The 26,934-nt window shown below is 39.8% G+C and overlaps 1 protein-coding gene across 2 annotated transcripts in view; it reads left to right on the forward strand.

Moving 5' to 3' along the window:
* Positions 1-26,934, forward strand: part of LOC124804707 (myotubularin-related protein 13) — a 216,491-nt gene that overhangs the window by 73,087 nt on the left and 116,470 nt on the right. Inside the window, exons 9-16 of one of the 2 annotated variants that reach the window (XM_047264966.1) lie at positions 1,040-1,221; positions 1,334-1,360; positions 1,442-1,550; positions 2,241-2,447; positions 13,027-13,140; positions 17,408-17,563; positions 18,951-19,062; positions 19,167-19,335. In XM_047264966.1, the coding sequence (XP_047120922.1) occupies positions 1,040-1,221; positions 1,334-1,360; positions 1,442-1,550; positions 2,241-2,447; positions 13,027-13,140; positions 17,408-17,563; positions 18,951-19,062; positions 19,167-19,335 (1,076 nt within the window). The remainder of the gene's footprint in view (positions 1-1,039; positions 1,222-1,333; positions 1,361-1,441; positions 1,551-2,240; positions 2,448-13,026; positions 13,141-17,407; positions 17,564-18,950; positions 19,063-19,166; positions 19,336-26,934) is intronic. The other variant, XM_047264967.1, reaches the window with a different exon arrangement.

Raw genomic sequence — 26,934 nt, forward strand, 5'->3', positions numbered from 1 at the left:
CGAAAATATGGATATTACAGAAAGACCTTGGAGGAAAACAAAGACAAAATTCAGTAAATTATATTTTGCCTCTCAGGCTGACTTATTCCGGAATGGCTTGAGGTGTAATGTTTAATATAATTTAGCTCTTCTTTATCTTTTATTTTAGACCATTGCGGCATTTGCTCCTTGTCAGACTGCAGATCCTCTGTTCTTGCTTTGCTGTTGGTAATTGTCACACCACTTTTGTAATCTGTAACAAATAATTTTAGTAGCATCACAAATGTGGGTATTCTCTACATGAATCGTACATTAACTTCTTTGCAATTACATCTTATTGATACATTGAATCATATACAAATTCTGAATTGAATTAAAAAGGAGAATAACTAAGATTATTAGCGATCCGTTATGTACTTATTTACGTATGCGAGCTGATATTTTCTCTCACGAGGTTGCTGTGACCACCATCCCTTGTTAAAGACACACCTTGTCCTTCAGTAGAGCTCACCAAATCCAGATAAAAGTAACAGTATATGCAGTAGGTACATTTTTCATGCAACATCTTACTTCATAGTTCTCAGTTGCAAGTATCATTTGTTGCTAAGAAGATGTAGGGATAAAAATTGCTCATTGGGAGTGGTATGTATCGCCACAGGCTCTATATGATTTACTTGTCTTATTGGTTTTTGGTTCTACTTGGTCCTTTTAAAATTTACTCCTCAGAGGTGATTGTTTCTTCTTAACGCACATGTACATTAAGCAGAGAAAGGATAACCCCTGCAGCTGTTGAAAGACTAACTTAGGTCTTGGTTTCATTAGGAGGCATGTTAAACTTGTGTTGCTGCACTATAAATCTAGATCTAGTAAAACTGGAGTGAAATATTAAATACTAACCTGAAATAATGACATACTAACCTGAAATAATGACATTGTGTCTTTAATTCACCTGTTTTTCTTTTTCTCTGCAATTAATCATTTAAATATTGTGCTCACAGTGCTACTTTTTATTGTATTCTGTGCTTCACAGAACTGTAGGGTATGCTAACTCTCTTTTCAGGATTTAGCTCAGCAGCTATTCAATAATGAAAACCCAAATCCACAGCCATATGTGCAGAAGATTCTTAAACCACCAGAAGGAGCTTTTGCCAGAATTCATCAACCGCCATTGCCTGCCATTGATGCTTCTCAAGTTCAGGCAATAATTGAGGAGGGTCTTGCAAAGAACAACTTGAAGGCCAGGTAGGTATTTATGTATGTTGTATACAGAATGGTTATTCCAATTAACTGGCTCATTTCAAGAAACTAACTACTTATTCACTGGTGATTCTGCATTTTTGTTTGTTTTTGCTAGCCATGGAAGTGGGGCAGATTTGTCATGGTAAGACTAACACATTAACTGTTACTAGATCATGTCTATATTCCATTTATGGAACGCCATTTTCATTGTTTTCTTGTTAAGGTTATCTTCCTTGAGGCCAGTACAGCCACGAATTGTTCCAATGGGGCCGCACATATCAAACATCCATGATGCACGTCACATTGTTGGTAACTCTGCAAGGAGACTGGAGGTAAGGCGGGTGCTGTGAGAATTTTTGTACACAGGCACTATGGTTATTATTGCTAAATATCACATTTATTTGTAGTTACTAAAATCATTCATTATGTCTAATTTGGTACAAAATTTCAATTGCTTTGAACTAATTGCCAAATGGACTAATCTGAGCATTTAATGAGAAGAGTGAATACTTTTTTTGTATTGTAGGATTTAATGAATAAAATTTCTTGCATCTTCTGTTTGCAACATTTCCTCTAGAGGAGGAAGAGAGAATTTTTCAAGTTACTGGAGACAAAAATGCTTGGATTTAGCTTGTAGTTTTTCATTTTCATAAAGCAAAATTGTACAATATTTTGTGTGTTCAGAAAAGTGCCTTTTAGATGTGTAATTCGTAATGAGGGTAGAATGATTTTTGCAACACAGTTACAACATGACTGTTGTGTTCAGTAAAATATGATGTAGATCTGTCCAGTTTTGTATTCCTATAGTGTAAATCATTAACAATTTTCCTGTTACAAATACAGAAAAATTGTGTTACACAAAAACAGAAAATGCCCTGTATGCATATGTTTAACCATTTTAGAATAAGCTATGTTATTTATCATAGTTGGTGAGATCTGATAGGAGATGTTTACAAATTGTGATACAACAAATAATGAAAAAAAAATTTAATTTGTAAAAAGCGTAATGTTCTTGTTTACAGGTTTTGCGCAACTGTATAAACTGCATATTTGAGAACAAGATATCTGATGCCCGTAAGACATTCCCAGCTGTTTTGAGGGCACTAAAATCCAAAGCTGCTCGTTTGGCATTATGCACTGAATTGGCCCAACATGTGATGGGAAATAAAGCAATGCTTGAGCATCAGCAATTTGATTTAGTTGTTCGCCTGATGAATTGTGCATTGCAGGTATGCTTGGAACATGTATATTTTATCCATAATGTATGAATAAACCACTGAAACTATAAAATGGAAAAGAAGAAAATGAAACATAATTAGGCACTACATTACCAGTTTTTGTTGTTGTTGTTGTTGTTGTTGTTGTTGTTGTTGTCTTCAGTCCTGAGACTGGTTTGATGCAGCTCTCCATGCTACTCTACCCTGTGCAAGCTTCATCATCTCCCAGTACCTACTGCAACCTACATCCTTCTGAATCTGCTTAGCGTATTCATCTCTTGGTCTCCCTCTACAATTTTTACCCTCCACACTGCACTCCAATACTAAATTGGTGATCCCTTTATGCCCTTCTTCTAGTCAAGTTGTGCCGCAAACTTCTCTTCTTCCCAATCCTATTCAATACCTCCTCATTAGTTATATGATCTACCAATCTAATCTTCAGCACTCTTCTGTAGCACCACATTTCGAAAGCTTCTATTCTCTTCTTGTCTAAGCTATTTATCGTCCATGTTTCACTTCCATACATGGCTACACTCCATACAAATACTTTCAGAAACGACTTCCTGACACTTAAATCAATACTCGATGTTAACAAATTTCTCTTTTTCAGAGACGCTTTCCTTGCAATTGCCAGTCTACATTTTATAACCTCTCTACTTCGACCATCATCAGTTATTTTGCTCCCCAAATAGCAAAACTCCCTTACTACTTTAAGTGTCTCATTTCCTAATCTGATTCCCTCAGCATCACCCGACTTAATTCGACTACATTCCATTATCCTCGTTTTGCTTTTGTTGATGTTCATCTTACATCCTCCTTTCAAGACACTGTCCATTCCATTCAACTGCTCTTCCAAGTCCTTTGCTGTCTCTGACAGAATTACAATGTCATCGGCGAACGTCAACGTTTTTATTTCTTCCCCGTGGATTTTAATACCTACTCCGAATTTTTCTTTTGTTTCCTTCACTGCTTGCTCAATATACAGATTGACTAACATCGAGGAGAGGCTACAACCCTGTCTCACTCCCTTCCCAACCACTGCTTCCCTTTCATGCCCCTCGACTCTTATAACTGCCATCTGGTTTCTGTACAAATTGTAAATAGCCTTTTGCTCCCTGTATTTTACCCCTGCCACCTTCAGAATTTGAAAGAGAGTATTCCAGTCAACATTGTCAAAAGGTTTCTCTAAGTCTACAAATGCTAGAAACGTAGGTTAGCCTTTCCTTAATCTAGCTTCTAAGATGAGTCGTAGGGTCAGTCTTGCCTCACGTGTTCCTATATTTCTACGGAAACCAAACTGATCTTCCCAGAGGTCGGCTTCTACCAGTCTTTCCATTCTTCTGTAAAGAATTCTCGTAAGTATTTTGCATCCGTGACTTATTGAACTGATTGTTTGGTAATTTTCACATCTGTCAACACCTGCTTTCTTTGGGATTGGAATTATTATATTCTTCTTTAAGTCTAAGGGAATTTCGCCTGTCTCATACATCTTGCTCACCAGATGGTAGAGTTTTGTCAGGACTGGCTCTCCCAAGGCCGTCAGTAGTTCCAATGGAATGTTGTCTACTCCCGGGGCCTTGTTTCGACTCAGGTCTTTCAGTGCTCTGTCAAACTCTTCACGCAGTATCGTATCTCCCATTTCATCTTCATCTACATCCTCTTCCATTTCCATGATATTGTCCTCAAGTACATCACCCTTGTATAGACCCTCTATATATTCCTTCCACCTTTCTGCTTTCCCTTCTTTGCTTGGAACTGGGTTTCCATCTGAGCTCTTGATATTCATACAAGTGGTCCTCTTTTCTCCAAAGGTCTCTCTAATTTTCCTGTAGGCAGTATCTATCTTACCCCTAGTGAGATAAGCCTCTACATCCTTACATTTGTCCTCTACCCATCTTGCTTAGCCATTTTGCACTTCCTGTCTATCTCATTTTTGAGACGTTTGTATTCCTTTTGCCTGCTTCATTTACTACATTTTTATATTTTCTCCTTTCATCAATTAAATTCAATATTTCTTCTGTTACCCAAGGATTTCTTCTAGCCCTCGTCTTTTTACCTACTTGATCCTCTGCCTTCACTACTTCATCCCTCAGAGCTACCCATTCTTCTTCTACTGTATTTCTTTCCCCCATTTGTGACAATTGTTCCCTTATGCTCTTCCTGAAACTCTGTTCAACCTCTGGTTTAGTCAGTTTATCCAGATCCCATCTCCTTAAATTCCCAGCTTTTTGCAGTTTCTCCAGTTTTAATCTACAGTTCATAACCAATAGATTGTGGTCAGAGTTCACATCTGCCCCTGGAAATGTCTTACAATTCAAAACCTGGTTCCTAAATCTCTGTCTTACCATTATATAATATATCTGAAATCTTTTAATATCTCCAGGCTTCTTCCATGTATACAACCTTCTTTTATGATTCTTGAACCAAGTGTTAGCTATGATTAAGTTGTGCTCTGTGCAAAATTCTACCAGGCGGCTTCCTCTTTCATTTCTTACCCCCAATCCATATTCACCTACTACGTTTCCTTCTCTTCCTTTTCCTACTATCGAATTCCAGTCACCCATGACTATTAAATTTTCGTCTCCCTTCACTATCTGAATAATTTCTTTTATTTCATCATACATTTCTTCAATTTCTTCGTCATCTGCAGAGCTGGTTGGCATATAAACTTGTACTACTGTAGTAGGCGTGGGCTTCGTGTCGATCTTGGCCACAATAATGCGTTCACTATGCTGTTTGTAGTAGCTTACCCACACTCAGATTTTTTTATTCATTATTAAACCAACTCCTGCATTACCCCTATTTGATTTTGTATTTATAACCCTGTATTCGCCTGGCCAAAACTCTTGTTCCTCCTGCCAGCGAACTTCACTAATTCCTACTATATCTAACTTTAACCTATCCATTTCCCTTTTTAAATTTTCTAACCTACCTACTCGATTAAGGGATCTGACATTCCACGACCCGATCTGTAGAACACCAGTTTTCTTTCTCCTGATAACGACGTCCTCCTGAGTAGTCCCCGCCCGGAGATCCGAATGGGAGACTATTTTACCCAAGAGGACGCCATCATCATTAAACCATACAGTAAAGCTGCATGCCCTCGGGGGAAAATTACGGATGTAGTTTCTTCTTGCTTTCATCCGTTCGCAGTACCAGCACAGCAAGGCCGTTTTGGCTAGTGTTACAAGGCCAGATCAGTCAATCAACCAGACTGTTGCCCGTGCAACTACTGAAAAGGCTGCTGCCCCTCTTCAGGAACCACACGCTTGTCTGGCCTCTCAACAGATACCCGTCCGTTGTGGTTGCAACTACAGTATGGCTGTCTATATCGCTGAGGCACGCAAGCCTCCCCACCAGCGGCAAGGTCCATGGTTCTTGGGGGGGAGGACCATTTGTTATGGCTACGTAAATAAATGGATAGATTGGTTCTCACTCTATATGGTGAGTAGCGGTCTATCCTTTACATAATGTGTAAATAAATGGTAACATAATGACATGTTGCAATGTTTGTGTGTCACAGTTATTAGTTTGTGTGTAACCAGTGGTTAACATTTGATTCTTGGGCATACTTTCTTTGAGCTTTTTTCAGGATATTTTTCATGTCACTTCATTTGCATCAAAGGGAAATTCACTTATGTAATAGTACAAAAGAGACAGACAGGCCTGTGAATACTTACTGACAAAAGGCAAAAATCCATGTACATCAGTTAGACATATTTAAAAAATAGAAGAAACTGTATCCAACTTTCAGAACTGTTTGTTCCTTTCCCAAGGAGGAAAGATTTGGGGTGTGAGTACCCTTCCCCAGTCTGTCCCTCTTTCTGCTCTGAGGAAAAAAATAAAAGGTCCCTCACATGCACAGTATTTATTTTGCAATAACATTGTAACAGTATATTGTGTGAAAGTATGGGGCCAGAATGGCATAATGTTATTGTGCAGTATCTAAGCCCGGAATGCGTCAATGAAAACTATTCCTTCATAGCGTACGTGTTGATTCTCACTTGTGTTGCTTTTGCAATTGCTACACGCTGCAAAAAGAAACACAAGAGGAGGTGGCAATGGGTAATAAAGTGACTGGGAAGGTATAGTACACATGGCCAGACTGGTGTGCAAAAAGAGCTTTCAGCAGAACCGGATGACTGTGGGATTGACTTAAGGACAAATGAGGAATATTTCAATTAACTGATGAAGCTTGTTGCACCTTATATACACAGAAAAGATACTGTTCATGTAATCATTGGATTTCACTTTACACAATGCTGAAACGATATATAAATCTGAAAAGAGTGAGGTACATGATTGTAGACGATAAGTAGGCAACGTTGTTATATTTTTCTTCAATAAATAAGATTCTGAAATCAACAAATCACTAGTTTCAATGTCACTTCCCTGCACGTAAACACTTCGGTTGAAAGACTCTACAAGCAATTGCTGAAAATTACCCACCTGAATGCACTCCAGTGCATGGTTCCTTTCATCTGTCTTTTCTGATGTATTCATATTCATTTGGCATTGTCGTATTAGTTATTTACATGTCCTCAAATTGTGAAGTCTTGGTAGAAATGGGGATATTATTGTGCAATACTCAGAATTGTACAGTAAATATTGAGTTTGTTAGGTGTCCTTTAACACTTTTGAAAGCCAAGTATAGTCTTTTATATTTTTATGCAAGCATTACTTGAAATTTCAGCTTCAGAAGCCAAGTAATGGTCAGCCGTTATCTCTCCTGTGAATGAACTTTCATTTCTTTCTCATGCATTTCATATGTGCTGTTTGCTTTTTGATGACCTGGCAAGATTGTTAACACTTTGGAGACCAAGCTCAAGCATAGCTTGGGCCTTAAATTTGTGTTAAAAAGGCCGTCCCAGATATAGATCAGGCTGCAGTTTTCATGATGCATGAAAACTGCACCCATTGTGTATGAGAACAGTGTACGAATGTCTTACTACCTGTCCCTTAACTGGTCTTCTGTTGTCAATTTCTAGACTTTGAAGGGAACATTAGTGAATGTAATAGCTGCCATTGAAAGTGGCTGGGATTATACGGTCAAATTGATGTAGTTTCATTCATGTCCTCATGAGATTTCACAGTTTGCTGAAATTTTAGTGCAGGTATATCATGTTTGTTGAGTGAGCAAGATATTTTGGATGCTAAGGAGGAAGATATTGCTCATTAACTCACCTCACACATTTCTCTTGGGAGAATAATTATACCTCCTTTCATCATCATTTTAAAATTTGAGAACTGTCAAAGAAATTAATATGAACAATAAATACTGAAGCATGGTCGTTTTGTATTATGTATTATTCTTGCAGATGCAGCGATTACATGTGTTCCAGCAATGGTTTAAATTTCGTAAATGGCAGGTTCTTAGGTGAAAGACCTTATTAGTGATGAGAAGTATGTAAAGATATGAGTATTAATGTGATGATGCCTCTTCACAGAGAGGGTGTAAGAGAAAGGGTTTTAGCTTACTCTACTATTTTTAAGAGAATTTGTTTCCAGAAAATGTGCCTCAAACATAAGTGTAAATACTAATTACTAGTGATGAATGATTTCTTAAGAGATATAATTAAAAATCCTAGGATTTTTACATTATTTTTAATGAAATACATCTAAGCTTTAATGCACCAGGGAGCAGAAATTGCAGTTATTTGAGGTTACTTCTTACAAAGTTCTTGGTGTTACAAATTGAGTTGTCTTCAAAATGGTATCTTGCTTTCCTTCTAATATAGTAAATTTAATGTTACATTGAACACTCTAAAAATTGTCTGGGTGAAGGCTTTAAATATCCGTTGTCATCTAATACTGGTGCTCTACGGCCTTGCCACTGATGAGTAAGATATTACTCCCCCCCGCCCCACCCCCTCTTCTATATAAAAAAAGAAAATATCAAATTTATCACACGTTGGGGCTCAGTTTCCAGTGTTCATGAAATTCAGAGGTAACACTGAGAGGAAGGAGTTGAAGTTGCCCACTTTGTGAGAATATAAAAGAAGGAATCCTTCAGCCATGTCCATTAATTCCATAGGCTGTGCATGAGTCCTTGTCGTGATGCTAAATGGTGAGCATTTAGGGACCTCAGTCATAATTGCTAGGTTCAGGTTTGGAAAACATGGAGTTTCCAAGCTGGCTATCAATCAACACTTCCTGATGTCCACCAGCACAAACATTTTTCAATGTGTGCATGTGTCAGTGATTACTACATGCTGTAATGTATGTTGCACTCATGAAGAGCCAGGAACTTAGCTTAATTGCTTGGATAGCAAATGGAAAGATGATGCATCTACATATACAGGGTGGCCCATTGATCGTGACTGGGCCAAATATCTCACGAAATAACCGTCAAACGAATACCTGTGGTACTTACTGTTAATAATGCTGTAACAGCCTGTGTTCTCAGAAATGATAAATTCACAAAGGTACATGTATCACATTGGAACAACCGAAATAAACGTTCAAACGTACCTACGTTCTGTATTTTAATTTAAAAAACATACCCGTTACCAACTGTTCGTCTAAAATTGTGAGCCATATGTTTGTGACTATTACAGCACCATCTATCACAAAGCGAAAAAAATGGTCCAACTAAAACGTTCATATTTCTTTATGTTCTACTCAAATATGTAATAAAAAATGAGGGTTCCTCTTTTAAAAAATGCATTTGATATCCGTTTGACCTATGGCAGTGCCGTCTAGTGGGCCAACCATAGCGCCATCTGGTTTCCCCCTTCAAGCTAGACAAGTTTCGGACTTTGTAATTTTTTTCGTTTGACGCTTATTTCGTGAGATATTTGGCCCGGTCACTATCAATGGACCACCCTGTATACCCCACAAGCTATTGTACAGTGGATAGTGAAAGCCCCCCCCCCCCCAAAAAAAAAAAAAAGAGAGAGAGAGAAGAAAAACCACTTCCAAATTAACTATATGTTGTGTTTATGGGATGGCTGACTGTCATGGAAAAGCAGTTGTTAATGGACAACCTGTGAGGCATCTGCTGCTCCCCAGAATGTTTCCCCTAGCTGTCAAGGGATGAAAATGGATTAATCCTCACAAACTTCTCCAAGTGAAATGGCTGTATTGCATGGAAAGGGTAACTTCCTACTTAGTGAATACAACTTTAGATTGCACACCAAGAGTGCTGTCATACAAGAGACCACTCTGGCTGTAATGTGACTCGGTATTCCTCAGAATATATAAATTGTCATCAGAAAGAGACAAGGGATTGTTCAGAAAAGGTTTGTGGTATGCTTTTAGTGAAAACTGCTACTTCCCTTGAAACTGAGCAGATTTGTAATGCCAAATTGTTTGGGGTATCGCCAGTTGTACCAAAAATGCACAGCACCGTCAAATATCACAATGGTGTTATTTTGTAGAGACATGAGAGGTATTGGCATACTAGACTTAAGATTAGGGGATAGGTGAAGTTGTGACCGATGGAAGAATATTGTGAAGAAAGTATGTGGCAAGCTCAGGAAGACAGCTGACATTTCCCTAACAAGGAACAGAAAGGCTTTCTGTGATAATGTGAAGCAGTAAATCTGTAACTCACAGCACTGTTTTAAGTGTTAGCATTGTAAACCTACTACTATGCCCTGAAATGGACCTGAGACCTGCTGAAAATGTGTTTAACCGGTACATGTAGATGGAAAAGTGTTTTCTGTGCCACCATTCTGTGTGAACTGTTCAGAGAAACAAATTTGGATTTGAGACTGTACAACTTTACATAGAGGAGGAGGAGGAGGAGGAGGAGGAGGAGAAGGAGAAGAAAATATAAGAGATACATGTCTTGGCACAACAATGCTATTCTTTGGCAAACAAGGGTTATATAGCACATAAATAATTTTTTGCCCTGTTGAACAGATCAAGTGATCAGAAAGGATTAGTCTATGTAAGTCATGCCAGCAATGAAGATTAAAACTAAGTAAAGACCATAAGTTTATTCCTTCAAGCAAACCAAGAAAAAGTGAACATTTTACCTACAACAACCCAATCACCATTGTCCAACTGAAGGAGAAATGAGTGATTAAAAACCCAGCTGATTAAAAAGTTTGAAGCCCCTCAGTGGGGGTTGTATTTATTTACACTTAAGTTGAAATTTATGGGAAATGATTAAATCAAACCTCATGGGAAGACACACCTCATTTTATGATGGAGTGTAGATAGGTTCTGCCCAGGGTAGATCTTAATACTTGCGCCTCTTAGAAACACAGTTTAACCTATCCAGTGCCCCTGTGTGGTAGGGTTGTATTCTCTGAGGTAGAGCTAAAAGAGGAGCACTCTTCGTCAAAGATGCATACCTTGTATAGCTCACCTCTCTGTGCTTACACCAGCCTATAAAACGTTATTGTTAAAGTGTATTTGCACATGATTTATGTTTTCTGAATATGTGACATGAGACACACTTCAGCACTGATATGGGATTCTTGCTGCCCCGTGGCCTTTCACTATGCTGTCCAGCCCACAATATTGTGCTTGTTATGAATTAGTCAGTGATCTACTCCACTGATTACTACATGATTTGGATTCACCTTCCAGAACAGAGCTTTGTTCAAAAGAAAGCTGCCAAGATGGGTGCTCAATAAGACAAGCTGGATGTTTTACAGCCACCTTAATGTACTTGAATGTGGTCACATCATCCAAAAATTAGTGGATCATATCGCCAGATCGTCCACGTCCAAGCTTAAGTCCTCGGCTCAGCTTGGAAGACAGCCTGTTTTCTGGTGAAATGAAGAATGATACGTACAGTAGGAACGAGTGTGCAACTTAACAGAATTTTAAGTGTAGGATAAATACTGAGAACCTCAAAGCGTTTCAAGTGATGAGAGCAAAATACCACATGATAATAAAAGAAATAAAATTGTGGATAGTTTGTGAATAGTATGTAAGACAGACTAGGGGATTTCCGCAAGGGTTGCAGGGTGTTCTGTCAATACTGTGGTGAGAAATGGGATTCCTTATCACAGAGGAGGGAAGGGGTTGGAACTGTTGGTCTACCAATTATAAAGTCCACTATAATCAATTTCAAAGTGGGAACACTATCTTTGTCTGTTTCGCATCCAACTACTTTATACAGTGGCACCTCACTAGAAGTGCTGGGGGGATCCTCCCTGACCCTTATATACGAAAATGATCAGTTTCCAGGCCCGTGAAAATAAGTTACTTTAATCCTTCTCCTCAAACCTCAGGAGGACAGTCCAAATTTGAATAGCTGTCACAGTTTTGCCCTCACCCTCTGTAAGAGAAAGGACTTAGATTGGTTAATTAGCTGCTTATAGGGTCCATAACTTTAATGATGACTGTGAAACTTGGCAAGACATGGACGGTGAGGTAATTGAAGGGGCACTGATTCAGAACCATCTGAAAATAGAGCACCACAACATTAGCCAACATCTGCATTGTGCACAATAGTTCATCTAATCACTCTTTTGTTTACTGAAACAATGTGTGGAATCCACTACTAACACAAAATGATGTGAATAGTTATTTTTTACCTATTTTGTTAATGGCTTTATGCCAAATAGTAGCTGATCAAACTTGTTTATGTCCAGATCAGTTCATAGTTTCTCATTCTAATTCACCAACAAAGTCTAGGCATTGCCATTAGTATATACAAAAGATGATGAAGTGAAGATGCTAATTGAAACATCATTGTTCCGGGAACCATCCACAATCCAGAACAGGAATTTTACTTCTTTATGAAGGAATCATTTGACACACCATTCATTATAGACTGAAGAAGTGTTTCATCTACTGTTGATATTCTGCCACTTTGCAGACGGTACACCATTTGGTACCTTTAGCACTTTCAGCGTAAAACTGTCAAAGTTCAACCAGTTACGGAGCATCTGAGATGTAAATTCGGATTGGTTTATTTATCACACAAGGGCATTACAATCGATGAGTTTCTCTTAGTGTGGTAATGGCATCTAGGATTGCCAGTATTTATTCCTTAAAAGCATACCAGATTTGATATAAAATTTTATGAATACGATGAGAGCTATTGTGAATATAAGTGATACTCCATTATTTGTACAGGAAATTATGCTACTCATTATCCTTTGGAAAGAAGTAAGTTATTGAATTGTTTTCCAGCTTGCACGATTTTACTGAAAAAGGTTTTCATATTTATTTTGAAAAGTGGTACACTAGTCCAGATTTTGTCAACAAACTAACAAGTAACAATACTATTGTTGTCAATCTGGACAGACAGGATGAAATACGTAAGTCAACAGTGAGACATTCTTTGAGAAGAGACTGGTCCACTGTTGGGTGGGTTTGTGGCTATTACTAATTCTGAATGTATGGAGGCATACTATTTTTTGCAGAGAAACTTTTCGTAGTCTGATTTATGTCTTGCAGTCTTTGTTTGGACTCAGAATTTGCATTGAGAGAGTATAAAGTTCTCTCTTCAAATATTTTTGTAAATGATAAAAAAATTTTCTGTATGTGATTAATTAGTGTCCATCATTGTCAACTGTCTTGTTTGTGTTCGTGTGTTACTAAGGTTGAATGTATCTATTTACCTATGTCTAATGTAAATGTGTACAACTTGAAAATATTATTTCAATGGCATGTTGTTGAACAGGATGACTCAGCAATGGATGAACATGGAGTGGCAGCTGCACTCTTGCCTTTAGCTACAGCATTCTGCCGAAAATTGTGCACAGGAGTTATCCAGTTCGCATACACATGTATTCAGGTAATGATATGGGTCAAAATTGTCTGACTTTATGGCCAGAAACCATAATTAGTAGTAAGAAAAATTAATAGAATAAAAATACTGACACTTCACCTTTATAGAATGTTCCTCTTCGCATACATAGCAATTCTGTGGCAGAAAATAGATACATCATCATTAATTTGGTATTTTAGCTGTTATTAATTTCTGTGCTTGCAAAGAAATATTGGAGAAAATTTCTGCCGTATGCAAGAGAATTCACTTTTTTTTCCTGTACCGGTCCCAAGACTTTGTTCTATTGTTAGTGGTTTTTATTATAAATTATTATTATTATTATTATTATTCTGCATCACATGTGTAAGTAAAAGAAAAAAAAAAAAAAACAGATAAATTGTGTTTTGCATAAGGTAGAAGTTTTCTGTAGAAAATTGCTTCACCATTGGAAACGTGAACTTAACTGTCGCAGTTAGATATATCTGCACATCATCATGTTAAAAATTGAAAGTGGCAATCTCTGCTGCTGTTAATATCGTGTTGGCAGCTTCTTATATGGCCCTTAGTTCCAGTTTGTACTTCAAGATAGTGTGGCAGTTTCATTTCATGTTAATAATAAACAACATATTAGTGTATGTTAAATGGAACATTTTCGTGAATTTCACGTTTCTAGTCATAATCATTAACAGATGATATTATTTTCTTGGGTTAGCAGCCTCAGAACATTTAGCTCCGGGCAAGAGCATATAGACGTATTGTGGTTACTAACACCTTGTCCAGGGTACACACCAAAACCGCAACAAAAGCATATCACCCATCACTTATTTAACATGGGCCACAGACGTGATAACTTTCTTTTGCACCCCACAACAATCACCTTCAGTTTTCACTCTTCAAATTTATTGTTGGTGTTCTTTCATACAGCTATTGATATGTTTGTATAACTCAACACACCTCAATTAAAATTACATTTAAAAAAATTCCGAGTAGATTGATTTACAGTTTTATACACCACCATAGTTTCAATTATTAAGATCACATAAAATAAAATGAAATAACATGTTAATAAATGTATAAGCAAAAAACATCAGAAAAAATGAAAATAGCAATTCCATTTCATACATGGAGAGTTTATCAGCAGATGTAGAAATATTGTCAGGTATACTCCAGGGGAACGTGTTGGGACTGTTGCTGATAATGTTCTATACAAGTGACTCAAAAGACAATATTAATAACAACCTCAGAATTTTTGCAGATGATGCTCATTTTATGGAGTACTATCTGAAACAAGCTACAAAAATTTCCAGCCACATCTTGATATTATTTCAGTGTGGGTGGTACAAAGATTGTCGGCTTGCTTTAGATGTTCAAAAATGTAAAATTGTGCACTTCACAAAATGCAGACAAAAGAAGTACACTAAGACTACAGTATCTATGAGTCGCTATTGGAATTAGTAATTGTGTAACAATTAGTATTTGTGTAACAATTAGTGGGGATATGAAATGGAACAGGGTGTATACGACCCGGGACAACCGGGAAAAACCCGGGAATTGTTTAGAATTCCGGGAATTTTTCATTGTTTTAGTTTTCAGTTAAATTTTTGTGATTTTGATTGGTAAGAACCAATACTCTAACAAAGGATATTACTGTATCCCACTAGAACAGCATAATACTGTAGTAACAAAACATGAACGAGAGAAAAAAAATGAAAATAAAACTTAAGTTGCAAAGGAAATGCGCCGTATACAACAACAAAACAATGCTCATACAAACGTCTGCCAACAGCAGTGTGTCAAAGGCTCCAGGAAGACTATGCAATGCTTTATAACAACAAACTGCCTCCGATGAGTGTGACGTGACAACTGTTTAAATTAGATTCATTTGAGCAGTTGTGGGTGGGCTATTGCGCTTCTGGTTACAGAAGTGTGGCTGGGCACCACTACTTAAATTTTGCCCCAGTTCGGAAATACAGTAAATCTGGGGCTGATGCACAGAGCAGTCATGAGTTGTGGTGGGGAGGTGGGTCATCTCCACGTGACCTGTGTTTACGTTCAGTAATTTTGTTGTTTCCTCTTAGTTTGTTCTCATGTTAAATGATAACAAAACTGATTTTTGTGGCCGGGAGCTATCAAATGAATTAAAATACTTGCGCATAATTATGGAAGGCTAAAATATATTGTTAGTTTCAGATTTTATTCGCACCTTTCTGACAGTCAAGCATTAATCACCTTACAGAACAATGAAGTTATTTTTGCCGGTTTGCTAAAGAGATAAGGCTTTTATTAATCTTTTCTGCCGAGGCAGTCAATTTATTTGAAATGAAGTGTTTAATTTCACACTATTGGCTAGTTTCAACTGTTCGCTGCATTTGAAGTGCACATATGGCATTATGCCATAATAAAGAACAAAACATGAGATAATACAGTACTGGTACTCCAAGAAAATGTACATACGAATGTGCATTTTAAGCCGAATTATGCATTTTTGTATGGTTCACGAAATTCCGATGCTCTTGAAGTATCCTCTTCGGCCTTTCTTCTTTTATGACTTAATGTAAGATCTTTTAATGTTTTGCACGTACAAACATATGGGCTTCCTGCGTCATCGTAGCTGTGCAAGCACGGGTAACGCCTGTTATCTGGCGCTCTCTTGCAACTGCTGAAACGAACCTATTTCTAACAGGTCGTGGGAAAATATTGCGAATGGTGGTTTGAAAAGCGTTACATTCAAAGCAGATTTCTTTTTACATGAGATAAACTATGTGCGAGATGTACGATGAATTTCTTAAATCACAAAGCATTTTACTCTCATTTAAAAATCAGCTCTTTGAGGATGACCATTTAGAAGAATGCGAGCCCAGAAGATCAGACATTTACGTCTTTATTAAAAATTTTACTGGGACGTTTGTGTGATGTGCCTTGAAGTGTAACATGCGCAAAAAAGATCAACATTATATGTGGAAGCTCAGCTTCTCTTCCAGCTTATTAGAGACCAATATTATATGTGAATTCTATGTATATAAATTTAAACCATGGACTTTCCTTATTTGTGTGTTCGCGCTACTGAAGAGTGATCTTGCTATTGGCTGACTACATCACCTGCCCTATGCTGTCATCAGCTCGCGAGATCACGTGACATGAGCTATGACTGGCTTACAAAAGTGCATCACAATCTTGATTTCAATGTTTCGGAAAGTGACATTCGGTGTTTGGTGGAATTCAAATTTATACCTTCATAATACAAAAATATGCAACGTACATGTTGCTGCGCATCAAAGGTCTTCCAAAATGTGTTTTTCCCTCCTGAGTTTCGTTCTCTAAAGTGCCGGGAAATTCTACGTCAGCATATAAACCCATAAACGTTCAAAGGATTGATGAGTTTTTCAGTGCCATGGAAGAGTATACTGTCACTTAACATGGAAAAAGTGTATTTTCACCCGGGAGAAAGTGTGTTTTAAACCGAGAAATCCGGGAAAAATCCGGAAATTTTTTTTTTCCTTGTCCACGTATATACCCTGTGGATGAGCACATACGTTCAGTAATAGATAAATCAGGTGTCAGATTTTGATTAGTTGGCAAGACACTGGGAAATTGCAATCAATCTACAATTGAAACTACTGACAAAATACTTCTGTGTCCCATCTTAGAATACTGCTAAAGTTTGTGGTACTCATACCACAGATGACTAACAGGGGATTTGAATGTATACAAAGAACGACAGCACAAATAGTCACAGGTTTGTTAGATCCATGTTAGATCATCATTCAAATGCTAGAAAAACTTTGACTGGCAGATGCTTGAATATATTAAGGATACTTTCTAAAAAGGAATTGTGTAAGTATAAAGACTGAAATGAAAGGAGAGACATTTCCAAGCAGTTTTATGTTGCAGCTAAAAGTGTCACATCTCTGCTTATGTGCTTTCCATCCATCGTAGTTTGACAAAAACTGGTAGTTCAGCAGAATTATATTACACCTGTTAAAACGCTTTTTCTCACAGAGGACCACATTCTAGGTCCCACTGAAACTTTTGTTTGAACTTTTCATATCTGAGTGGTTCTGACAGAAATTTACGTTTTTCCACATTTCAGTATCTTAATATTCCTTAACAGTCTCTTTGTGTTATGTTGTTTATGAAGTAATATTTGTTGTGGTAAAACACAAATTTCCATGTAAGAAAAAACACATATCCATTAAGTTGCTTATTCCTGTCATTTGATCAAAAATTAAGGTAAGTAGTAGCAGAACATCACATTAGAATGCTGTTGTGGTGAGGCTTCACTTCTGTTTTATAGGAACATGCGGTCTGGCAGAATCAACAGTTTTGGGAGGCAGCATTTTATCAAGACGTTCAAAAGGATATTAAAGCTCTGTATTTACCCCGCATTGAAACAAGTCCACAGTCACGATTAAGTTGTGATGGTGTTCTGAGTCCTATCAGCCCTCGGGAGGTAAGTATTTCTAGCAAACTGCTTTTTTGTAATTTTCTTTTCTTTTCTATTCATATTACCATTCTACACATTGATAGTTACCAAAAATAAACCTGCCATAACAGTATTCATTTCAGTTTTTGTATTTTGTTTAATATGTGAATTTACTGCAACTTACGTAGGTCTTTTTCTTCCTCAGCTTTTCAGCATTAAACATAATAAAAAGATAGGGAAAATTTGTTTAGTAGTGCAAAAATGAAGAAGAGTATATACTGTTCCCATTCACTTAGTTGTCCCTGGACATGTTATGGTCAGTGACATTAACTCATATTAGTTGTAAAAGCTTTAATTTTATTGTTTATGTTAAAGTGCAATAAGTAAAATGATACTTAATTGTCACATTTGTGCACTTCATCATTATTTTTTGACAGAATTTCTTCCCTACTATCGCATACCGTTGTGTTGTTTGAAGACGGACAACTCTAAAGTTACTGGTTCCTTGTTATGTAAGGAAAATAGTGTCATATTGTGAGCTTCAAGAGCTTTAATCAAATGAGGAGAGACAGTGGTTAAACCACTGGACTTGTATTCTGGAGGATTAGGTTTAATATTGCTGTAAAACCATACAGATTTAGAGGCAGCTTTTAACAGTGTTGATACTTTTGCAAGTTCTCTTCCATGAAAGGATACACTGTTTTGGTAATATGGAAGAAATGTGTTACATCACTTAACCAAGTGTGTGTAGTATTTTTCCTGCAAAAACACATCCTTCCATAATAAATATATTTTGAAAAATAAACTCTACTATATTTGCTCCAAATTGATGGTAAATCAGTCACTTCATTTTAAAAAAAGGCCTAAATTTTTGAACCAGCATTCTACTCCTTACATTTTATGAATCATAATCCTTTGCATGGAAGATACAATGCTGCTGAATAGCGAATTGTAAATGTAACTTAAATGCGCTAATGTGTTGCACATTTTAAACTGTATTGCATATCATACACTGAAGCTAAACTTATATGGATATATATTGTCAACTATCATTTGGCTGTCTGTCTTTTACTTTGAAGTCCATTTTGCTGCTTCTCATTAATCTGCTCATGAAACAACAAAAGTCTTTACTGTCTCCACAGTGTTGTGAGTGACTTCTCTTGTGATCTGAGGACAGTCCACTTCGCTTGCTGCATAAAGCTATCTGTATCCTTCTCTTTATTGCTTGTGTGCTCATTTTCAAAACAGCAAACAAAAATGAGTATTTGTGCCCTTTGAGTAGAGTGTTTCCAGTACATAAGATTGCACTTGAAAATAAAACAAGAAAAGGTTGTGTACTGAATGATTAATACCTGCCTATTGAATGTGATATTAATTAAAGTTACAAAATTGGTAGTTTCCATAATATTTTCAGAATAAAGAATTCTCATGGAAGGACCGTAGATCAGGATTCAGTCGTGTTCAAGAGCCATCTGCCCTGGAGATTGCTGCGGAGCAAATGAGAATTTGGCCAACTCTGGAAACAGGTAAACCTGTTAACAACTCAATGTTACTTTGATCTATGTGATTCAAAAACTGTTTTGATTTTCGTATTTTTGAGTCTTATGAATAAATTGACTGGAAATTTCAGACAAGCAGGCTGAGTTAGTTAACAGTGAAGAATCAACATTGTATAGTCAAGCCATACATTACGCAAATCGAATGGTGTACTTGTTGGTGCCAGTTGATAGCAGTTGTCGGAACCACAAGCAGGACTCAGCATATGATGAAGAGAGAGCAAGCAATAGCATAACAAACAGGTCAGTGAAATGTTTCATAGATTTGAGAAAAATTATAATTAGATATCCTTGGCTATCTCCTAATCCATTACTGGCTCACATTGCATCAGTATTGGTTATATATGCTGTAACATTTTAAGTGATGTACCTTGTGAGATGCCGCAGTACCAGTGTGAGTACTGAATAGCATATAGGTCAGGGGGAATCATAAAGGGCTGTAAAAATGTTGCTTGGCCAGATGAGTTAACTGTAGAGTTAGCTGTTTGATTTACGGGTAGCTTTAGATAGCAAGACACCTGGCTTGTGGTTGCCAACACAGCATGGTGCAGGTTAGTGTGATGCATGTGTGATGTGCATCCACACTAGTCAGTGTTGCCAACATATTATTTAACACAATTGAAAAACCAGAGTCACTGGTCTGACTAACTTGACACTCTCCAAAACGGTCCACACAACTGTTCTCCTTCAGCTGAGGCTGCATAGTTTTCCCTGGGCTTCTTGTCATTCTCATGGTGTCAAACAAACTGTGTTTCAGAATTATGACACATCTTATGGATCAGATTAAATTTCATGTAATTTCAAGTTGCTGTGTTAATAACCAATTACATGGCACAGTCACGTTAATGTGACTGCCATCTATTTTAGGCACAAATGTGCAATAAACATTCACAGATAGCAGGTGGTAGCACTAGCAGTGGAGGGTATACAAAGTGTCAGGGGATGCAGAGAACAGTGCAGTAGATGACATAATGCAGAAACGGAACTATTTATCTGATCTCCAAATGGGCATGATCATTGGCTTTTGGGAGGAGGGTGGAAGCATTTTCAAAATGGCTAAATTTGTAAACTGTTTGTGTGCTGCTGTGATTAAAATATACTGTGCACGGCAAAATGGCTGGCACTGAGGCAACTGTGGAGCACCAGCGCCATGGGTGGCAGGGGTGAATGACGACTATGGAGATCTGTATGGGTGAATAGATGTGCAACTGTTGAGCAAATGACCAGCGACATGAACAAGAGGTTGCCAACAGTGTCTCCTCAATGATGTTTCAGTGAACATTGCTGCATATGGGCCTCCACAGCAGAAGTCTGGTTCATGCACCCATGTATCTTGCAGTTCACTGGCTGTGAATGCAACTTGATATCCAGTGAGTGGAGAAAGGTGACCTATTCAAATGAATGACGTTTTATGTTCCATTGAACAGATGACCATTGATGTGTACAGTGTAAAACACGAGAAAGCAAACATCTTGCAACAGTTGTTGGAAGGGTCCAGGCCAGAGAAGAGAGCATTATGTTTTAGGGAATGTTTTCGTGGCATTCCCTGGATGATCTTATCATTCTGAAAGGAACAATTGGATCAACACAAGTACGCATCAATCCATGGGGACCTTGTCCATCCCTACTTACAGTTTGTTTTTCCTCAGCACGATAGCTTCTACCAGCAGGACAAGGCAACTTACCACTTCGAAGAGCACTAGGATGAGTTTACCACACTCCCATGGCCACCAGACTCTAATTTCAACCCAATAGAGAACCTGTGGGCCACTTCGATCAGGATGTATGCAACATGGATTCTCAACCTAGAAAGCTAGTGCAGATGACCATTGCACTGGAATCAGCACGGCTCCACAAGCCTCAAACCTGTTGGTACCCTCCAGAACCTCGTTGACTCTCTCCCTGCATGTCTCCCAGTGTTCCACACTGTAAAGGGTGGTTATTTAGGCTTCTGACAGGTGGTTACATTAATATTGTGGCGACTACTGCACACGTCGATCGCAGCCGACGCGTAAAATTCGCACCAACCACAGAGATTATTCTCCACAGTTCACACGGGAGTCACAGAGAAGAGAGCCATCAACTGTGATTATCATACCTACCTTTTTACTCTTTGTTGTTGATTCTCTTTTATGTATTCTCTTACTTGACAACCTGTTATATGTGAAAGAAATAAAAAAGAAACTCGAGTTCAGACTCCGTTAGTTTCCGATTTCTAACTGTGTTTCCGTGGGTACACACCTACTTACGCAACAATATGACTGAATAGTGTGTATAGATAGTTCAGTGCATCTAAATTATCTTCAGCGTTCCTCACAAATTGTTGGTTCCATTTGAAAGCAAATTATGTTGATGATGTATCATTTCAACTGTATTGGAAAGATCTTGAAGGGCTAACACATGCAAAAATTTCTAGGAAAGAATGCCAAAATAAAATCAAAATAAATGTTTTTGCGATGCATCAAACTATTTTGTTTGATCACTGGTTTAGAAAACGGAATTTGGGTTTTGTTGTTGCAAAGAATTAAGTGTTACCTGTGTATATTTGTCAGTGCTGTAATTAATTAATACTAGTTAAATCATCATCTTTTAAGTAACATTAGTTATCAGAAACAAAGGTTTTCAATTGAAATACTGTAATGGCTTCAAATGGCTTTTCTCAAAAGGTGTCAAAAGTAAGATATGCAGTACACACAGTTGTCCTTTGCAGGATTAACTCATTTAACTCGTGTCACTCAGAAAAAGAGATAATTCTGACTTCCGGTACATATTGATAAAGCTGGGTATAATTTTTAAAAGAGAAATGAGATATGATAAGTTGAACCATGAAGATGGCTGATAAAGTAAACATAAGGAATGAGACTGATATGGAAAGGAACAGAGAATTTAATTTTATGTAATGGTTGAAAGAGTGTGTGATGTTACATCAGAACCAAGTTATATTACCTAGAATTTTAGGTTGTAGTTGACAAACGAGTTGTCATCTATAGTTGACAAACGAGTTGTCATCTGAAGTAATCAAGTTGGAATAAATAGATTGGTCACAACTGATCACAGATTTATGAAATGAGTGAAAAGTTCAATAGAATTAAGAGCATTATTCAAAAAGTAAGATCTGAATCGCTGCAAATAATCAAATGTCACATGAACATAGAAATGTGCATGCACACACACTCTTGCTAATCAAACGACACCATTTGCATTGGTATTGTCGCAGTGTGCTGTTTGCAGTGTTAATGTAAAATGTTTAAAACTACTGATCAGCTTGCCAACTGTGAAATATGACCAGTAATGACAGCAAGGAACATTCGAACAGAAGAAATTCATTGACATTTATGCGAAGAGTATGGCCCCAATGCAGTGAATGGCAGCAAAGAGAGGAAGTGGATGAGAGCTTTCAAGGAAAGACAGGAAAATGTACATGATGAACCACGATCAGGCCAACCATCAGTGACCTCTGAAGACTGGTCAAAGCCATCGATTGAAGCTCATTCTTCATTTCCTAGCTGCATTTCTTTCTCCCTGCCCCTCCCTCCCTATCCCAGCTCCTCCTCCATTGCCACCTCCTTCCCCTCTCTGTGTTCTGATTTATGTCGACCTGGCTATTCCCCTGGTTTCCTGTATTGGTTGCAGTTTTGTTCCTTTTGCCTGTTTTTTCATCCTTTCAGCGTCTCTATCCTCACTTGAGGTTTAACCTCCACTTCAAAATTTCCTGTTTTTAGTGTGAGCCATATGGGGAAGTATTCTCTTCCTAGCATCTACGGGGTGGATTCCTCTCCCCCCTCTCTTACCCTCTCCCTTCTCCACTGTAGCCCCCTTCCACTGTGCTAGGTCACCAGCACATGTAGCCAGCCCATGTAGTGGGGCTGTTATGTACTCGTACAGCTGAGTCCCTTGACAACACAGGGATCACACAACTGATACCTGAGCTGTTCCCTCCCTGTTGTATGCCAAGGAGTGGTTGCTTGTCTTCTTGGAGCATCGGAACTCCCAGCAACAGCCGCTATGCCAGATGGCCCTTGCTATGGCTGGGTGGCGCCCATGGGGAGAGCCCCTGGTCAGGGCGGTATCAAGCTTAAAAAATAAATTTGGTGAATTGGAGTCTGTTAGTAAGATGCTGTCGGGCTCCAAGTTTCTTCTCCCACCCAATCTGCAGCTCTTCATGCCTGTGATCATCTTGGCAACGTCCCAGTGTCTATCACTCCTCACCAATCTCTGAATATGACCAGGGTGTCATTTTTCATAGCGACCTCAACCTACAAACTGATGAGGAACTCCGGGTTAATCTGGAGCGGCGTGGCATTCATTTTGTTCAACGTATGCAGAAGGGTCGCAAAGACAACCACACTGATACTGGCACCTTCATTTTGGCTTTCGAGGGGGTACCCTCCCAGAGAAGGTCAAGGATATGTGCTACAGATGTGACGTGAACCCGTACATCCCTCCACCTATGCGGTGCTTTCGTTTTGGGCATATGTATTCCTGCTGTATAGCGGATCCTTTGTGTGGTGATTGTGGCCACCCAGTCCATAGGAAGCCCTTGTGTTCTGCTGCCTGTGTGCGTCAACTGTGCCGACCACCTGTCTTACGCTGAGGCTCGCCAAAAGTATGAGAGACTCCATGTGGTGTCACTGTCTTCAACTTTTTCCTCTGTTATTTCCTTTCCTCCTCCTCCTCCTCCCCCTCCTTACTCCAGCCCCACCCAACTTTCCCCTCCAACACCCCTGCAGTTCCCACAACTTCCGGGCAGGGAGTTACTCCCCCTCCCCGGTCGAAGAAGTACCCCCCCCACCCCCTGCCCCCCTTCTTCGGCATCTACCGGTGACCGGGCTCCCTCCCAGGAACCCTTTCCCGGGCGTCTCTCAGGCCAGAAGACTCTCACCACCACAAGGCCACGAGGCGCACCATATGTGCACCCCTAGGTCGCCCCCTCTCTTTCGGTCCCCGATCTTGCAGACGCCTGTACTCCCACTGTGTCCTGCCCTCCTCCACCTCAGAAACAGAAGAAGAAGAAACTTAAATCCCACGACAAGACATCCCTGGTGGCCCTGGAGATGCCAGCTTGCCTCTCACAACCTGAGTCTGACATCTTATTTATGGATGTCACCCTATCCTTGTTGGTGACAACTACTGACAAAGTGACCTGACCTCTTCCTTGGCTCCTTCTTGCCTACCTTGCACTCACGCCACACGATCGTCGAGTGGAACTGCAATAGATACTATCATCACCTACTTGAAATGCAACGTCTTGTCTCCTCTTATTCTGTGTTCTGTCTTGTTCTCCAAGAAACGCATTTCCGTGATGACCACTCTCCAACTTTCTGTCATTATTGGGCATTCTGTCGGAACCGTGCTCTCCCAGGGATAGCATCTGGTGGGGTCTGCACTTTGGTTCGCCCCCCCAGGGGGTCCACAACTCTTTTGTGGACACGTGTGTAGCGAGCACGGGACCCTGAGCTAATGTGGCCCTCCTTCCTTTCCAGGCTGCATACCTTCCTTTTCCGCATCCTTCCCCATCCCTCATCTTCGCCCCCTCTCCCCTCACCTCTGGCTCTTTCATTCCCTTTCTCCCCCTCTGGGAGTATGGTTTGTGCCTACGTCCGGAGACGGATGCTCGTAAATGTAATGCATTCTTCGCCTTCTCTGCTTGTATGTCTTCATCCTTCCTTTGTCCTTCCCTTTCCTTACCTCTTCTCTTTACCCTTTTCTCCGCTGCGGCGTTTGAGACCTCTCTTCTTTCCTTTCCCTTTCTTTGTTTTTCCTTTTCTCTTTCTTCCTCCCTGTGCATGTCTGAAGGCCGACCCACGCATTTTCGTGCGTAGCGGGTGACGGGGTAACGCGTAATTCCCCACCCCGGGTAGACAGGTAGGATACATACGTACCCCCTGGTAACGGCCAGGCCCAGGGAGGGGTGATTACCCGAGCTGATACCTTCCGAAAGTGCCGATTGGTCCCTCTGTCCATTTGTCAGGAGGTGTGACCTGAGGTGTGAACAATCACCTAAGGCGGGAGTGCCCTCAGAGAGGGCCCGCACAAGGGAGGAGCGCGCCATCGGAGACGCCGGTAATCATGGGGGATTCTTCCGCAATGGTTTCCTCATCTTCCACTATGTCTGCTTACAAGTGTAAGTTCACTGAGTCTCAGCCACAGACAGTTCTTGCCACAGTTGCTTGTTGTTTCTCAGTCTGACGAAGGTCACGACTTCTCCACGGTGAACCCTTTCATTATTCAGAAAGGCGTCGACGCAATTGCAGGTCCTGTAAAGTCTTGTTCCAGATTACAGAATGGCACCTTGTTGTTAGAAACAGTCAGTGCCCTCCAGGCACAAAAATTGCTGCGTACTTCACTGCTCCACACCTTACCTGTCCGGGTTGAAGCGCACTGCACTTTAAATTCCTCATGTGGAGTCGTTTATACACGCTCCCTTGACGGATTGTCTGACGAAGAAATTCAGCACTACCTGTCTGACCAGGGCGTAACGGCCGTTCATAGAGTTATGAAAAGGGTTGACACGAACATCATTCCAACCCCCACTGTCTTCTTGACATTTGACAAAATTCAACTCCCATCGAAAATCAAAGCAGGCTATGAGATAATTTCCGTTCGCCCTTACGTCCCAAACCCTACGCATTGCTATCAGTGTCAGCGGTTCAGTCACACGAGCCAGTCCTGTTCCAATCCGGCCAAATGTATTAAGTGTGGCAAGGATGCCCATGAGGGTGCTTGTCCACCTCCATCCCCTCGCTGTATCAACTGTATGGGTGACAACGCTGCTTCCTCTCGAGATTGCCCCATTTTTAAAGACGAAAAGCTCATTCAGGAAATCAGAGTGAAGGAAAAGGTGTCGACCTTTGCTGCTCGAAAATTATTCGCCAGTCGACAGCCCACCGTGCCTCAGACAGGAAAATACAGCACTGTCCTTGCTTCTCCTCGGCCAACAAAGGAGGTGGCCACGCAGACTTGCGACCTCACCTTTAGTGCCACGATCGTCAGATTGGCCAGCACAAAGATCGCCAGTTCAACCTCACCACTTCATCGGGTTCTGCTAAATCTCGAGCCCAAAAGTCAGACACCAAGACTTCGAAAAAAGAGCATACTCGTGAAGATTTTTTACGTACCCCAACTTCACAACCATCGGTTCCTCCTTCATCTAAACATCATGTTTCCAAGAAGGCTAATAAGAAACCCAGTTCATCTCCTTCTCCACCAAGGCGTGTCTCATCTACAGCACCACCTGGCGGAAATCACCCTCGGCTGTTTTCTGTGTCGCCGAGGCGCACTGCTGGCGGCCGATCAACCGGCCAATCGCTGGTGGCAGGAGCTGCTCCTGAACAACCTATGGATCAGGATCTTCTGCCTTCGGCTGAATGCCATTCCATGCTGTCGGTCGCAAGCTCTGAGCAGTCATTGAGTTGACGGCAACCTTGGTCACATTCCTCCATTTTCTGTTCACCCTATGTCCATTGTCCACTGGAATATCCACGGCATTCGAGTCAGTCGGGATGAATTGATGATCCTCTTACGATCCTACTCGCCGGTCATCTTCTGTCTTCAGGAAACAAAGCTGCATCCCCATGACCACTTTGTTCTCCCCCATTTTCAGTCCGTCCGACTTGATCTCCCCTCTGTTGAACACACTCCAGCACATGGAGGACTCATGATTCTTCTCCATGAAACTCTCCATTATCACCCAATCCCCTTAAACAATTCGTTCCAAGCTGTCGCTGTCCGTCTTTCCCTTTCTGGATATACTTTCTCTCTTTGTACTGTATACATTCCATCGTCCACACCAATGGCACGAGCTGATCTCCTTCTTCTTCTTCTTCTTCTTGGTCAGCTTCC

This window comes from Schistocerca piceifrons, chromosome 7 (assembly GCF_021461385.2).
Source record: "Schistocerca piceifrons isolate TAMUIC-IGC-003096 chromosome 7, iqSchPice1.1, whole genome shotgun sequence".
In the NCBI taxonomy this organism is placed as follows: Eukaryota; Metazoa; Arthropoda; class Insecta; order Orthoptera; family Acrididae; genus Schistocerca; species Schistocerca piceifrons.